Source organism: Notamacropus eugenii, chromosome 2 (genome assembly GCF_028372415.1).
Source record: "Notamacropus eugenii isolate mMacEug1 chromosome 2, mMacEug1.pri_v2, whole genome shotgun sequence".
Classification (NCBI taxonomy): Eukaryota; Metazoa; Chordata; class Mammalia; order Diprotodontia; family Macropodidae; genus Notamacropus; species Notamacropus eugenii.
In genome coordinates, this window is record NC_092873.1 from 192,535,943 (window position 1) to 192,552,515 (window position 16,573).

Sequence of the window (16,573 nt, forward strand, 5' to 3'; positions counted from 1 at the left end):
GATATTAGTATTAATATTTATTGGTCCAAAACTGAGATTTCATCAATGGGGATGGGGTGGGGTGGGAAGGAACTCCTGGTAAAGAAACTCCCTTCATCAAAGGAGATCAGCAACTTGTGTGTAACTTAAAAGCTACAGTCTCCCTTTGTCTGACCTTGAGAAGTGAGATGCCTCACCAGAGTTTTGCTCGAAATTGCCATAAATATTCTTGTATAGGTTGAAACTTTAATGACATTTTAAGAAATTCTAGCAATGAAATCACCAAGGCCCAGTATATGAGCAGTTTTGGCAACTGATACATCTTGCTATTGTTGTACAAAGTATTTTGGTTTTACTCAATTTTTAGAGGTATACACAGTGCATGATTTGGGGGACTTATCTTAAATTCCACTGCTCTCAAGTCCCTCTTTTCTTGACCATTATGTTTTTCAAGTATTCTCAAAATGACTACTAAACTTCTAAAAATTGTTACTAAAAATAGAGGATAGTTGCAACCTGGGCAAAATACTTCTGTCAGTGGGATGGTCCAAGTCAGGGGTCTAACCTAGAAATCTTGTCTGTGATGAATCAATGCCACCCTAGGAAGAGCTCTTCAGTCCACTGAACTCCGGGAACACTTACTTGATAAGAATGGACTGCTTTTGGATGTTCTGGTTCTTCTTCTTTGGCCCTGACTATGTGCCTGGAACATAGTGGATGCTTAATAAATGTTTATTGATGATGACTAACTGAATACAGTGCTCTTGTATATGTGCATGTACTCCATGCATAATAAATATTTGAAATGAAACTACTAGACAAGAACACATGCCACTTCAGCTAAGGTTCCCCTGGTCTTAAAATTCTTGATTTCTGGGTTTTGTTGTGACATACTTTAAGTGGGAGGTGTTCCATACTATTCAGGGTGGAAGTCGGAGTTGGGTAGCTAATCTTCTTTTACTTCTCTTGATAAAAGCTTGCAAGCATAAACTCTGTAACTATTGGGTAGGATGGGTTGCAAAAATGGAACAAATGGGGGTTAGTACATTTGAAGCCTTCTGTCTTATATACATTATATTTAATCCTTGGTCCACCTACAAAGCACATACTCTTGTAAGCTTAACCATCCCAACCTACATTAATGTACTGAAGAGTGTACAAGATGCCTACAGAAGGCATGACTTTGCAATCCCTCAGAATACAGAGTTGTGAGAACTTTTGAATTAAGTTCATGTACTATAAACTATGCTGTGATCCCAACCTAGGGACAAGATACTCACTGACTCATCAAATATTCTGATGAATTTGAAATAAACAAGATACATCTTACCTAGTATCCACATTTCTAAAAAAGCCCCTCAGTGAGTCATCATAAATTCCTTTCTAAAAATTAAAAAAAAAAGTCATGTAAGTATAACTATTTTAAAGGTTCTATACTCCCACCCAAGAAGTTTTTCAAAGTTTTAAATGATAACCAATCATTAGGCAACAACAGTTTATAATAGGCGCTGAATTCTCAAGAAAAAATATCAAAAACATTTACACTTGTTTTCCAACTTATAAATTTAAGATCAGCATTTTCTAAATTCATGAAAGAAGAACCTGACTCCTCTTCCTAAAGGAGTACAATCCAGAGAGAAGGTTTTCTCTTCTAACTTCAGAAGTTTATGTTGCAACATGAATTAAAATAGGAATCAATCTGCTTTGGTGAACTATATCACCTGTGCCCAAATAATGTGCAGATGGAAAGAGAGGAAGTACTACTAATAATCTCCTAATTGCCAAGTTTAATAGTCTAATTCTAGTTCTCATCCTTGGGCACCTAGATGACACAATGGATAGAGTTCTGGAATCAGGAAGACCTGAGTTCAAATACTACTTCGGATACTTATTAGTTGCATGATCCTGGGTAAGTCAATTACCACTGTCTGCCTCAGTTTCCTCATCTGTAAAAAGAGGATAATAATAGCTCCTACTTGCTAGGTTTGTTGTAGGGATCAAATGATATAATTGTTTTGCTTTTTTTTAATTTTTAATTTATTTATTTTCAGTATTCCACAATCATGACCATACAACCTCTTTTCTTTCTCTCCTTCCCTCTCATCTCCCCCCTTCCTCCCCAATATGTCATACAATTTTATATAGGTTCTACACATACATTCCTATTAAATACATTTACACCAGTCATATGTTGTATAGAATTAAAATGAATGGGAGAAATCATATAACAAACCAAAATGATCTGCTACAATCTGTGACTGAATTCCATAGTTCTTTCTATGGATGTGGAAGGCATTTTGTCTTAAAAGACCACTGGGAATTTTTTAAGTCCTTGCATTGCAATGAAGTTCTAAGTCTACTAGAAAAAATCCTCACGCACTGTGGTTGTTGCTGTGTACAAAGTTCTTCTGGTTCTGCTCCTTTCGCTCAGCATCAGATCATATAAATCTTTCCAGGCCTCTCTGAAGTCTTCCTGTTCATCATTTCTTATAGCACAATAGCATTCCATTACATCCATGTACCATAATTTATTCAGCCATTCCCCAATTGATGGACATCCCTTGATTTCCAGTTTTTGGCCACCACAAAGAGTGCTGCTATAAATGTTTTTGTACATGTGGGACCCTTTTCCATTTTTATGATCTCTTGGGGAGATAGAGCCCTAGAAGTGATATTGCTGGGTCAAAGGGTATGCACATTTGTAGACCTTTGGGCATAGTTCCAAATTGCTCTCCAGAATGGCTGGATCAACTCACAGCTCCACCAACAAAGTGTTCCAACTCTCCTACATCTTCTATCTATCTATCTACATCTTCTATCTTCTATCCTACAACATTTATCATTTTCCTGTTCTGTCATGTTAGCCAATCTGACAGGTGTGATGTGGTACCTCAGAACTGTTTTGATTTGCATTTCTCTAGTCAGGAGTGATTTAGAGCATTTTTTCATATGACTATAGATAGTTTTAATTTCTTCCTCTGAAAACTGCCTGTTCATATTCTTTGACCATTTATCAATTGGGGAATGACTTCAATGATATAATTGTAAAGCACTTAGTACAATGTGTGACACATACTAAGCTCTGTAAGTATTAGGTATTATAATTACTGTTACTATCATCATCCCACTTCTCAAAATTTAACATTGATGTTAAAATTCCTGTAAGAGTCTGATTCAATGACACTACTTTTTAGATTCTCTTCCTACCAACTTCTCTATTTCTGCCTGTAACAGCAAGCACACTAGCACACCCAGGATGACCTGCTAGCACAAGTTCTTGGGTCTGCTTTTCTTAAAGGAAAGCAAATTTTAAGAGGTCAATGATTTTCTTTAATTGCATTCACTAATTCAGGAGAAAAGCCCCATGAATGTCAAGAGAAAATAGAAGCGAAGAAATTAGCATAAAGATCAACAGACAGGGTTCTGACTGCCTGAATCAAAGCAATATTGCTATACACTTCACATATATCACTTGGATCAAGAGACTTTTACATCTGAGCAGTGGGGGAGGAGGAGGGGAAGATCTGAACATCTTGACCAGGGAATCACAATGTCCTTCTGATAAGTGAGCCCCCAATGAGAAATACCAGTTTAAAGTATTTATACGCTACTCAGAGCAAGAAGGCATCACAATCTTTACGACTCAGTGCCTAATCAACTTAGTACCAAAAAATGTGGAAGCTTTTCTACAAGCAAGGCTCCTCTTAAGCAATCTCCTCCTTATAAAAGTCTCTCCTGCAATGGGTTCCACCTAAGTCCTATTAATACTCAGGGAAGATCTTATTATCCCATTAACATTGCACTACCCTGCCTTATTCTTCTCATCTAGGACACTAAATGGAGACATTCAGTTTGATACAATCAACACTTATCAAGTATGTACTATGTTCTTCCACTTGAGACCCTGAAGTTTTCTTGGCAAAGATACCAAGGTGTATATCATTTCCTTCTTTAGCTTATTTTACAGATGGAGACAGAGGCAAACAGGGTTCAGTGACTTGTCCAGGGTCACATACCTAAGTACCTGAGGCTGTATTTCAACTCAGGAAGATGCCAGGTCTGGCACTCTATCTATCCTCTGTGTCATATAACTGCCCCATGTGACTATGGGTTAACTGCTACTTAACCTTAGGTTTACCAGAGATTTAGAGTTGGAAGGGACCTCAGAAGCTACAGTCTAGTCCAGTCCCCTCATTTTACATATGGGGAAACTGAGGTCTAAGGTGTTTAAAAATGACTTGCTCAAGACCACACATTTATCAAAAGCAGAATATGAACCTAGGTTCTTTGGCTTCAAACAAGGATAATAGCATTTATGTAAAAGAATCAAATTAGATATTGCATGCAAATCTACTTGCCAAGACTTAATCACCCCATAAATGTTAATAATTAATATTATTACTAGAAGGTTTCTCCAACCCCTCTTAATTCTAGTGTTTTCCCTCTGATAATTATTTCCTATCTATTCTGATTATAGTTTGCTTTATACATATATACATATATATCTATATCTATGTACGTATCTTTGTTTCAACACTGTCTCCCCCATTAGAATGTAAGCTCACTGAAGGCAGGGCATGTTTTTTGCCTCTTTTTGCGTCCCCAGAACTTGGCACAACGACTAGAAGAAGGCACTTCATAAATGTTTACTGGTTATTCAGTGGTTTTGGATCCTTTGATCAGAGAGGGGCACAGAAAACAAGCAGGAACTTCTGTCTTTCAGGGACAGGCCTAGGGAGGATGAGGGAAGGATGAAGGAAGAACATGGGGGGAAGAAGGTGGGAAGAGGGGTTAGATAGATGAGGAAAGGGTGGTTAGATAGGGGATGGGGAGAGGATATGGGGACACGGAGTGGGGAGGAGATGGAGGAGGGGAGCAGCCTGGGGAGGAGAATGGGGGAGGGGAGCAGGCAGGGGCTGGAGAATGGGGGAGGGGAGCGGCCTGGGGAGGAGAATGGGGGAGGGGAGCGGGCTGGGGGAGGAGAATGGGGGAGGGGAGCGGGCTGGGGAGGAGAATGGGGGAGGGGAGCGGGCAGGGGCTGGAGAATGGGGGAGGGGAGCGGGCTGGGGGAGGAGAATGGGGGAGGGGAGCGGGCTGGGGGAGGAGAATGGGGGGAGGGGAGCGGGCTGGGGAGGAGAATGGGGGAGGGGAGCGGGCTGGGGGAGGAGAATGGGGGGAGGGGAGCGGGCTGGGGGAGGAGAATGGGGGAGGGGAGCGGGCAGGGGCTGGAGAATGGGGGAGGGGAGCGGGCTGGGGGAGGAGAATGGGGGAGGGGAGCGGGCTGGGGGAGGAGAATGGGGGAGGGGAGCGGGCAGGGGCTGGAGAATGGGGGAGGGGAGCGGGCTGGGGGAGGAGAATGGGGGAGGGGAGCGGGCTGGGGGAGGAGAATGGGGGGAGGGGAGCGGGCTGGGGAGGAGAATGGGGGAGGGGAGCGGGCTGGGGGAGGAGAATGGGGGGAGGGGAGCGGGCTGGGGAGGAGAATGGGGGAGGGGAGCGGGCTGGGGGAGGAGAATGGGGGGAGGGGAGCGGGCTGGGGAGGAGAATGGGGGAGGGGAGCGGGCTGGGGGAGGAGAATGGGGGGAGGGGAGCGGGCTGGGGAGGAGAATGGGGGAGGGGAGCGGGCTGGGGGAGGAGAATGGGGGGAGGGGAGCGGGCTGGGGAGGAGAATGGGGGAAGGGAGCAGGCTGGGGGAGGAGTCGCGAAGCTGCGGAGGGGTCCGGCACGCGGGAGGGACATCCCGCTGTCCTACCTTGTTGACAGCCGCGTGCTCCCTCAGGGCCAGATCCCAGAAGCAGCGGCCAATCTGGTTCCCACACTGGCCGACTGCAGGCGGGCACAGAAAGAGAACAGGACGTTAGTACGAGACAACGAGGGCTACGAGGCCGTTTCGGGAGGCTCCTCCTCCTCCTCCGCCCCCCCGCCCCCCCGCAGCAGCTCACCTTGCACTACGACAGACTGGGCCATGCGCCCGCTCCTGCAGCCTCGGCCGCTCGCGCCAGCCCCCGAGCCGGGATCCCGGGCCCGCGGACACCCTGCCGGCCGTTCAACAGTCAGCAGCAACGCTGTCTGCTTTCTTTCTGGGGCCCAGCTCGCGCCTGCGCCTCGCGCCGCCGGCCGGGGTGGGGGTGTGGCCTGAGTAACGGAAGCGGGCTCGAGGGCGCCTGCGTCCCCGATGTTGCCATAGCGACCAGCCGCGCGTCCCCCCGCTCGACTTCCAGTCGCGGCGCCCTCAACGACTAAGTCGGAGTGTCTGAGGTTTCCGGAGCCCGCACCAGCGGGTAATTCAAGATTGTGGGGTTGGTGGACAGCGTCCGTCCCCTGCTGCTCCTTGTCCACGGCATCGCCCCGCCTTGGGCGGCGGGGAAGGGCGTCTCCCACCGCGGCCACCCCCTTCCCCGAAAGGGTTTCCATTAGCCCCAGCCCGGGCGGCTTGTGTCCCTAGCCGGCGCCCGTGGACGAGGACCTTGAAGCAGACTGACCGACCGCAGGCCCTGGGGTCTGGGGGTGGGGGCATGGGTGTCAGCGAGCAGAGGGACTGGTACTAGAGGGTCGCGGAGAGGAGAGTCAAATCCTACCCTTCCGGGAGCGGGGTGCCTTGCCCTGCGTTTATTTGGGCACATAGGGGTACTCCTGAGGTGGAGGCGGCTGCCCTCGTGGGTCTAAACCCATGAAACAATATGGGGGCTCGGGTTTAATCCAGTAGGGTGCCACCTCCTCTGATCCCTCCAGGTAGGCACGATCAGTTAGTAGTTCTAGCCCTGTTTAACTCTGTAAAACGGTCTGGGTCTGTTTTGGTACTGAGAGCTTCAAAATTTCTCTAAAGGCAGAACCCTCCGCCTAAGTTTAGCGGATGAAAGCAAGAACAGATTTGTCAAAAATAGAAGGCAGTATGGAGTGGAAAAAAGCATTAAATTGAGAGCTAATCCTCCTAGTTCTGCTAACCGCTTAAAACTATATAACTTTGGACAAACTGACCCTCTTTGAGAGAGTCTCCTCATCAATAAAATGGAGATAATAATACTCAACCCAGCCTACCTCCTGGGTTATTGTAGAGAGGAAATATGTATGTGAAAGTGTTTTTAAAACTATGAAATAGGATGATGATGATGATGGTCATCTTGAAAAATTCATGCTAAAGGTGATATGGTATTGGATCAAGTGATTTTGATGGGGACTTTTAGGAATACCTTCAGCGATGGGGTAGAGCTGTCTTGTTATTCCATATTTGTCATCTGAAGCCCAGTGATCAAGAACTGCACCTAAACTAATGTTTAGAACTCTTCATGAATATTATTGGCAACTTGGTGAAGAATTAAAATCTTAAAATTTAACTGATGCAGGAAGTAAGTACATGGTGTAAAAAAAGAAAATCTAGATTTCTGCTTTATATCCTTCTGCAACAGAGGTGTGGGTGGTAGAGAGAACCTTGCCACGCTTACCATTGCACATACAGATAGAATGAAAAGAAAGCTTGCTGTCAAGGTGGTTAATATGGTTGTATCCTTGGAAATTTGCTGTAGTTTCCTTCTCTCTCCCCATTAAAGTCTATACTTTAATGTGAATTAACAGATGCAACTAGTATTCATTGAATTCTTCTCATAGTGCAAGACTTGCTGAGATTTTGTATTGTGCAGAATTTGAAAATATTTTCAAGAAATCTCTTTGGAATACATACATAAATATATAGATATACACTTTTTATATCCCTTAAACCACTTTTTTTTTTTCCCAATTTTTAAAAAATCAACTTTTAACCATTTCCCCCTGGAGAATTTCATGGGTTTTTTTGTTTTTGTTTTTGGCTTATTACAGTTTCTTTACATTATAATGCTGGAAAAGTGTGTCATCCTTTTGTGATGATTCAGTGTCTTAATTGATGTTTTATCTAGCATGTAATTATAGGAAATTCACACTCTGTGATATTGGCCCCAAAAACGTTATTAACCATCTGTTGCTCAAAAAATCCAATAAGTGCTTCTCTTAGTCCTCTACATTACTGCTGTAAGATGAGTAGTGACTCATCATTTTTTATCTCTTATTTACATTTTAATTATTCTAGGTAACAGTAACAAAAGGGGGGAGTCTTTTTTGTCACACTCATAGGTTTCAGTTATGCTATTTTTTTCATTTCTTTTGTGTTTGTGTTTTGATTTTGTCTGTCATTGTTTTCATAAGAATCAGTTTTACATATTTTAAAGCCAAACAAAACAGTATTCATTTAATAAATAAAACATAGCTACTGATGATTTCCTATTGTATTTTCACCTCTGAAGCATCCGCAGCATCCAACAGTCAATGTTTCACATTTATTTAAAATGAAAAGGGAAATTAGATGAGATTAAAGAGGCTTCACTTTTCTGCAACTTTTTTTTTTTTTTTGGTGGGGGAATAAGCGGTTTCTCCCAGTAGAATGTAAGCTGTTTGTGAATAGGGAATGTGTTATAGTTTTATTCCCAGCATTCAGCCCGGTGCCTGGCAAGTAGTAATAATAAATACATTTTAGTTGGTGTATTTATTGATTAAGAGAGGCAGTGTGGATGATATAAAGATGACTTCAGAGTCAGAATGTTACAGATTCTACATCTGATACATTGTTGCCAATATAACTGAACAAATCATTTAAACTTTTACAATCCCAGATAATTCTTTAAAACCATTAAGTTACTGAGCAGCTGCAGATCTGCTTTGGTCGAGGATTTTTCTTCCCTGGGAGTTCCATATACTAATGAAATCATAAGTACAGTTAAGAAGGCTTTTTTGCTTATTAGCCTTATCATTTTCTACTCTTTAAAATTTTTTAGTAGACATTAAACAAAAATTTAGAATGTTTAGAAAATTTAAAATGTTTGAAGGGTTAAAAAAGGAAGATTGTGTTGCTGCAAAAACCATGAGAACTACTGTGGAGAGCCTCAGTTTCTTCATGTATAAAATGAGGTTTGACTAGAAGAAATCTAGTTCAAGATTCATGTTGTGTTTCTATTCCCTTCTTTGCCTGTGCTCAAATGCCTAAATTTCCAGTTCTTTGTTGGAATAGAATGACTTAGTTAGAGCCTCTTGTAGGGAGTTCAGAAAAGATAGTTTAAGTAATGATTGATTCATACTTTTTTTAATATCTTTCATTTGAAATTTCTGAAATCAGATAGAAAATAATTATGTCAAAACATTGCTTAATTGTTGCTGATATTGTTAAAGTACATTGATCAGTGTAGTGTTGGAATGAGCAGAAAGTGAAAAAATATCTTCCACAAAAAGCTTGTTTTTATACTTTTAACTATAATTTCCTAGTTATACAAACCACTGAAAATGTTGCCAGTCAGTATAAGGATTTAGTATTTAGGATAGACCAATGCATTAGCTAACAATGGCCTTCAGTGATCTCAGTTTATCTGGACTATTATTACATAGTCAGGTGGTTTTTTTCCACAGCCAACCAGACTTGTGGTTAACTTGCTCACACATGTCAAGCTCCTAACCCAGAAAGAAAGTGGAGGTAAGACTGAGCAGCTTGAGTAAGATGAGTTTCCTATAACAGGTCATGTGAAAATAAGAAAAATGAGAACATAAAAAACTTAATCTGAAAATTTTGATTAAGATAATCTTTAACTTGGATTATGCATCGGAAAGTTCAGTTCTCATGTGTTCTGAAAAAATGGTTTGCTTTAGCTGCAGTATTTGTTTTTAAGAGTTAAATAGATTAATTCTGAAAATTTTGGGGCTTTAATAAATATCTTTAAGATTAGTGAGTGTACTGGAAGAAGTTTCTCATCTATACTATGTAAGTTGAAATTTCAGATCTTGCTTGATTTCATGTGGGGTTTGGGAAATTGCAGACATGTGGGAAGTGGGGTGAGGAGATTATGATTTGGGTCATTAGGCAGGGAAAGACCTGAAAAGAAGCAGGAAGACTGGGATATGAAGTCATGTATTTATTTTTGTGTTAATTGAAAGAATTAAGATCTGGAACACAGATTTAGATGATAGTCCTGTTTATCTGATAATGGCCTTAGTCTTGTTTGGTCCTTTCCCTATTCTACAATATTTGAGAAACAAACAAGTGAAGGATAACAAAACTCAAACCAAATTTTTAAGGGCAATTAGCTCTAAACAGAAATCTTTTCAGTTTAATGCTCCCATCATGAATTCAGAATGAAAACTTCTATTCTTTAGCAGGTAGGAAACTATGTGAAAGAATTCTCTGATGTCATAATTTCTGGGTGTCACTGGCTCATTCGACCAGCCTTCCTTTGGCACATTCCATCCTCCTATGGAAGGAGAGTAGAAGCATTTGATTTATTTAGCCTCTACAGGAATCAGACTTCACTTATTTTGGTAAGTGTATGTATCTTTGGCTTAGTTAGCCAAAACCATGTTTTACTCCCTTCAAAAAAGACATATCATTCTTGAACTTACCTAGCTGGAAAACTTTTCTTAAGCCATGGAAGAATACAGCTTTTCACTGGGTATGTAGCAACTGGAGGGCATCCCTAAAATCTTTGTGCATTAAAAAAATTTTAAACCCTTAAACTTTAATAATTTTAGTTCATCATCATTGTCATCATCATCATCAATAACAAAATATTTACTAGGTTTTAGGTTCTAGGGATACAAAGAAGTATAATAGACCATTGGCCCAAAAGGGACTTAAAATTTAGTTTGATGAACAACATATACACATTAAAAGAGAAGCAATAATACAAGTATAGGTTGAGTGACAAATACAGGGCAGAGAAAATATTATAGGAATCAGAGGAGGGAGCAATCAGGCATTTAGAAAAGCTTTGGAGGTAGGCCTTGAAGAAAAGCTAGGATAAATAGGGAGAAATTTTCAAGGATCTATGATGTGAATTATTTATAAATGACATTTAAAGGCACATTGCATTATAGCTTATGGGAACTTAGGTTTTGTTAGTCTTAGAGTTGACTCTCATTTATGATAGTGATTGCTTGTCATTGGAACTGAAATAAGGATACATGTAGACAACTGACAGTTATAGATAAGAGGTATAAATTTATGAGTTATAGATTCTGTCATGCCTATAATACAAATTATAGAAGTTTAAAAGGACAAAAGGCCAGTATGTGTTTTCTCTTTTAATTTCTAATTTAGGTTTTCAGTGAATTATGCCTTTTCGGTTTGGTACTCAGCCAAGGAGGTTTCCAGTGGAAGGAGGAGATTCTTCAATTGGTCCTGAACCTGGCCTGAGCTCCAGTACTGCATGGTATAGGAAAGAGACTCCACCAACCAGGTAAACTTAGTGATTCTGCCAAAAATATATGTGTTACAGTGCAAATTTGAACTCTGATTAATGTCATCATAATATCTAAATGTTGGTAGGACAAAGGAAAACTTAAAAAATTTAATCATCATTAATTTAGTAGCTCATTAGAGGTAGTGTAAAGAGGATTAATATATTATATGGAATATTATGCTCAGTTTTGGAACTTTCCCTGGATATCTTAACTGTTTAAATGAAATGATTTTGGAATGACTTTTAAAAGATATAAAATGCATACCCATGGAAGCGCCTATATGTACATCCCACACATATTTTATTGCCATTTGGGGACCATAAGATGGCTTTATAAATTAACAGCTGGAAGTCTGTCTTTTTTTAAAATCAGTTTCCTGTGATTAAAATGGGTAGCAATAGCTATGGTTTTGCTGGAATGCAAGTCTGATTTTTGCCTCATCAGTGTTACATAATTCCCCAGTAGCATTTAAAGAAATTGATTTAAGAAAGGAGGATGAATAGTTAGATTTTAGCACTTCATAATATCATTTCTTGATAGGCGACTAAATAGATGTCATTTTCCCTGTTATGTAGGCAACTTCGAAGATGCCCTGGAAGTCACTGTCTGACAATCACTGATGTTCCTGTCAATCTTTATGCGACAATGAGAAAACCACCTGCTCAGAGCAGCAAGGAAATGCATCCTAAATAGCCGCTCCTTTGGTGAAGATCATCATAAGGCTTTTGTAGAGGTTTGAGTAGGTCAAGGTAATGGGCCAGTATCATTTTATGATCTGGTAAACAAATAAAAGTGGTGACACCTTTGGATGTTCGTAGTGGTTTTCACTTGTCATTTATTATTGGTGGGAAAAGAGAAGAAATGCCTAATAAACAATAGGGACAATATATAGTCAATTGTTATCTACATGAAAGGAAATGATACGATACTATGATACTACTATGATAAATTATACTAAATTGATGGCATCAGTGTGCTGAGATAATTGCATCTCAGCTCCTGCCTGCTCTGGATAGTTTTTTCCATGTTATTTTTGGTCTGTTCTTCAATTAAATTTTATAACGAGAGCTTGGCCAGAAAATTGAGTAACAGGGAATAGGACACGTGTGGCTTTGACACTCCACTAAGCCTGAGGAAAAGTGCTTAGCATCCAAATGGGGGCCATTTTTCATCCCCCCAAAACTCAGTTGCTTAGAATGAGAGAGAAGGCTGAGATTCTGAGATCCAGCCCTTAGGAAAGCTGCCATCAAAGAAGGAGTCAGAAAAGAAGGAAAAAAAAGGCTGAAGTTACCAGAGATCCAGGAGGAAGAAAACTTAAACACTTTTGAGCCATGAGGAATATAGAGAATAACGACTAAGTATCAGGACCATTAATCAAAGAACAAAAGTCTAGAATAGAAAGGGAAGATTAATAATAGAGTGACAGAAAGCCTTTCTAAAAGAAGATGTGGAAAATGAAAATTTAAAAATTTCAAATAGGTTGAAGAGGAGAGAAAGGGGAATTCTAATAGACTACTTAATTGAGAGGGGGGAAAAGGGGAAGAATTAAATTAGCTAGATAATAACAAGAAAAAAGAACTAATCAACATTCTTCAAACTAAAAAAGGAGGTAATGGAATGTGTATGGAAAAATGGGGAACAGGCTTGAAGATAAGGAAAAGAGAGCCAAAAAGAAGGGGGGTTAAGGTTTCCTTAAAAATAGATTAAGTTAAAATAATTGAAGAGATACAGTACTGTGTTGCAGTCCCAATGTGATACTTTCCTATATAGTGCCTACTGCGGCCATGAGTATCCTGGCATAATCCTAAAAATTGAAATACCACAGATTCTGCACATTTAAGACAGAACCAAAACATTTGTTCAGACACCAGAAAGCCAAATCCACTAGAGCAACAAAGAAATCTATATACAATAACAACAGAGAGGGCAACACTATCTCCAAGCCTTCTCCCTGCCAGGTTTCCCACAAACCAGTTCCGTTAAACAAACACAAACAAGCTTTCACACTAGCCAGCAGCCTGCTTGCCTGCATCCTTCCTAGCTCTGACTGCTCTCTGACTAATTTCCTCTTAGCTCTACTCTAGCTCTACCTCTTCCTGTTCCACCCTTCCTGCTCTACTTCTTCCTGTTCCAATCATTCAGCACGCTCTTCCCGCCACATATCACAGATTCATGTGACTCAGGCTTCCATGTGACCCAGGCAGGTCACCTGGGCCTATTAATGAATAGGGAATATCTTCTCATTTGAATTACCATTACATGTGTTTACAGAAACAGTGGGAAAAATTCCTAATTTGGAAAAAAATAATAGAGAAAAATAGATCTAGGTATAAACCTAACATAACTTTAAATGTGAAGGATTAAACAACTTAATGAAACAAAAAACAGCAATAGATTAGATAATAAAACCTCAATCTTGCTTAAAAGAAACATTTAAAAAGCCATACAAATAATAAAAATGAAGGGTTGGGAAAAAATTTGCTATGCATCAAATGAAATAGGAGTTGCAGCCATGGGTGGTTGGTTGGTTTTTGCTGTTCATTCTCCTAGAGAACCAGAATGACATCACTATGATAGAGTCAAGTTTCAGTGTGTCCCACTGTGGCTGATCAGACCAATATGAGCTCAAGAATGCTTTACTATAGGCTGGGCACAATTAGTCCATGTGAACATTTGGGATGAATACTCTAAACTTGCACATCTTGTATTTCTTTTGAGCTGTCTTAATCCTGCCTTGCTCATAGAGCACAGTACCTTCTCTGATGTGGGTACGCCATGCTGAGCAGTCCTGTGCCAGTCATGTCACACATAAAGTTCTTAAGACCCTGAGAGTGTCCTTGTATCCCTTTTTTTGGCATTTAGGATTAAAAAAGACTGGTTTTTGATGGAGAATAAAAAAATACTGTAGCTATGGTATCAGACAAAGTGAAAGCAAACATTCAAAACAAAAAAGTGGATAAAGAACATTGTGTTGAAAGGAACCACAGATAACAACCCAATTATTAATATTAATATACTTCAAATACCTTCACATCTTAATTCATAAAGGAAACATTTATAGACCTACAAGAAGACATAACACAATAGCTGCAAGAAATTTCAATGCCCCTCTCTGTTTTGGATAATTTTAACAGATAAATGAGAAAATAATGGAAGTGAAAAAATTGCTGGAGAAACAAGAGCTAAAAGATTTACGGTGTCTTCTAACTGGAATTGCTAAAAATATATAAATGTATATGTAGCACCACATGAAACATTTTACAAAAATTGATCATGTATTTAAGCACAGGTAATGCAAATAAATATAAAAAGGCAAATACTATAGACCATAAGGCCATAAAAATAGTAATGAGTTCAGGGAATTCAAATAGAAGCTACAGACCCAAATGAAGATCCTTAACAATGAAATCCTAAATAATGAGTAGGTCAAAGAAAATGATAAAACAACATACCAAAATTTCTGGGATGGAACTAAAGCAGTACTTGGGAAAAATTCTTACCAAAAAAACCCCCAAAAGCATGAATGAACTGTACATGTCTGGAGAAGACCATGCCATCAGAGAAATGATGATATGACTTGCACTTGACTTTGTTTTGAGTGAGGGGGGCTGTGCAGGTCACCAAGCCTCACTTTTCCCCCAGAGCCGTCTGAATCCAGTGACTTGATATTCCTCGTGTACCTAAAAATTAGAAAGCTAACACAGAAATTTAAAATGATCACAAAGAAATTAAAAAGAGAAATAGATTAACTGGAAACTAAAAAGGATACCTAAAACTTAAAGTAGATTCTTTGAAAAGATTAAAAAAAAAATGATAAACCTTTTTAAGTACTGTGGAGTGGCAGAGCCAACAAAAGATCAGAATAAGACATTCTTCCAGCCCAAGATAACATAGGAGGTCAGAGATCTGTGACATGAATGAGGAGTTTGACCTGGAAAATTAAGAAAACTTAAAATAGGTTGAAGAGGATTGAAAGATCAGTGGTAGAACTAAGTGGTGGTGACAGAAGCAGTAGCAACTTCAGGAGCTCTTAAGTCTGAGATGGTAAGGGGACCTGATAACTGATCAGAACAAAATTATAAGCTACCCTTGTGCTAGCAATGAATGGAAGATCAGACACTGTTTGGCAGCTCCATTGCCGATACGTACTCCTTAAAAAACGGAACAGGCCAAATGAAAAAGGAGGTACAAAAAGCTCACTGAAACAATAATTCCTTAAAAAATAGAATTGGGCACATGGAAGTTAATGACTCCATAAGTCATAAACAATAAAAGTCAAAAGAATTAAAAAATAAAATGTGAAATATTTCATTGGAAAAATAACAGACTTGGAAAATAGATTGAGGAGAGATGATTTTATTAACCTGAAAGCCATGATCAAAGAAAGAGCCTAGATAAAATATTTCAAGAAATTATGAAGAAAAACTGCCTTGATATTCTAGAGCCAGAATATTAATTGAATAGTCTGAATTAATTTCTTCAAGTATCGACTGATTTAATCTCCTTGCAGTTCAAGGGGCTCTCAAAATCTTTTGCCAGCACCACAGTTCCAAAGTGTCAGTTCTACAATGCTCAGCTTTCCTTACAGTTCATCTCTAACAGCTGCACATTAACACTGGAAAAACTATAGTTTTGATTATGCAGACCTTTGTCAGCAAGGTGATGTCTCTATCAGGCTCTGGTGAAGCTCAGGTAGATGGAGTTTATCAGGATCATAAAATGATGGGAGGATCCAGCTTTAAGTCAGCAGAAGGAGAATGAATGATTCAAGCTAACAGTAGAAATGTACAAACTCTGTTTTGCTTTTATATTTTTATGGGCTTACTGTACTACTTAGCCTGAGTAACTTCATATTGTAGTCTTATTATTATGATATCAAACTATGACCATAACATCAAAAATATAAAGTTTGTAATTATCATACTTCCCCATTCAAAATGTCAGCTTTTTTAGATTGGTGCAGGCACTAGTTTAGTTTTTGATTTGTGTCTCTAGGATTTAACACAATACTTTTAATATTGTACTTATTAAATGTTCTTTTCATTAATTTTTTCATTCTGTAGTTTAACTAGCTTTTGGAATCATTCCTCTGTAGACAAGCCTTGGTAAAGGTTGTGTCCAATCTAAATATAACAAAGATATTTTAAACTAAGATATATTTTTTTTACACAAAGATACTTCCTTTCTGTAACGCTAATGAGAGTTAAAGATCTTCCCCAACCATTAATGGACCTGCCCATTAAGGGAAGCTTGAGGAGGGGAGATTTTTTTTGTTGTTGTTGGGAGTCCCATACCTTTGGTTAATTTCTAATGAGGCACTGGTTCTCAAGGGTTGTGATGTCCT

At 39.6% G+C, this 16,573-nt stretch overlaps 2 protein-coding genes across 6 annotated transcripts in view; one reads left to right on the plus strand and one right to left on the minus strand.

Annotated features, from left to right (window-relative positions):
- TUBE1 (tubulin epsilon 1) overlaps nucleotides 1-7,336 on the minus strand; it is a 32,673-nt gene extending 25,337 nt beyond the window's left edge. The window contains exons 1-3 of the mRNA XM_072643070.1: nucleotides 5,919-7,336; nucleotides 5,729-5,802; nucleotides 1,310-1,362 (exon numbers count right to left, since the gene is read on the minus strand). Coding sequence (XP_072499171.1) covers nucleotides 1,310-1,362; nucleotides 5,729-5,802; nucleotides 5,919-6,390 — 599 coding nt within the window. The 5' untranslated portion in view covers nucleotides 6,391-7,336. The remainder of the gene's footprint in view (nucleotides 1-1,309; nucleotides 1,363-5,728; nucleotides 5,803-5,918) is intronic.
- FAM229B (family with sequence similarity 229 member B) lies at nucleotides 6,169-12,042 on the plus strand. Of its 5 annotated transcripts, none has more exons than XM_072643071.1 (4): nucleotides 6,169-6,257; nucleotides 10,147-10,308; nucleotides 11,087-11,225; nucleotides 11,805-12,042. In XM_072643071.1, exons 3-4 carry the CDS (start codon nucleotides 11,101-11,103, stop codon nucleotides 11,920-11,922), a joined length of 243 nt encoding a protein of 80 aa, XP_072499172.1. In that variant the 5' UTR covers nucleotides 6,169-6,257; nucleotides 10,147-10,308; nucleotides 11,087-11,100; the 3' UTR covers nucleotides 11,923-12,042. The 5 variants fall into 5 exon arrangements, with proteins under 5 accessions (XP_072499172.1, XP_072499173.1, XP_072499176.1 ...); XM_072643072.1 differs by having other exon boundaries at nucleotides 6,170-6,257; nucleotides 10,150-10,308; XM_072643073.1 differs by lacking the exon at nucleotides 6,169-6,257 and adding an exon at nucleotides 9,410-9,469.
- The last annotated feature ends 4,531 nt before the right edge of the window (nucleotides 12,043-16,573 follow it).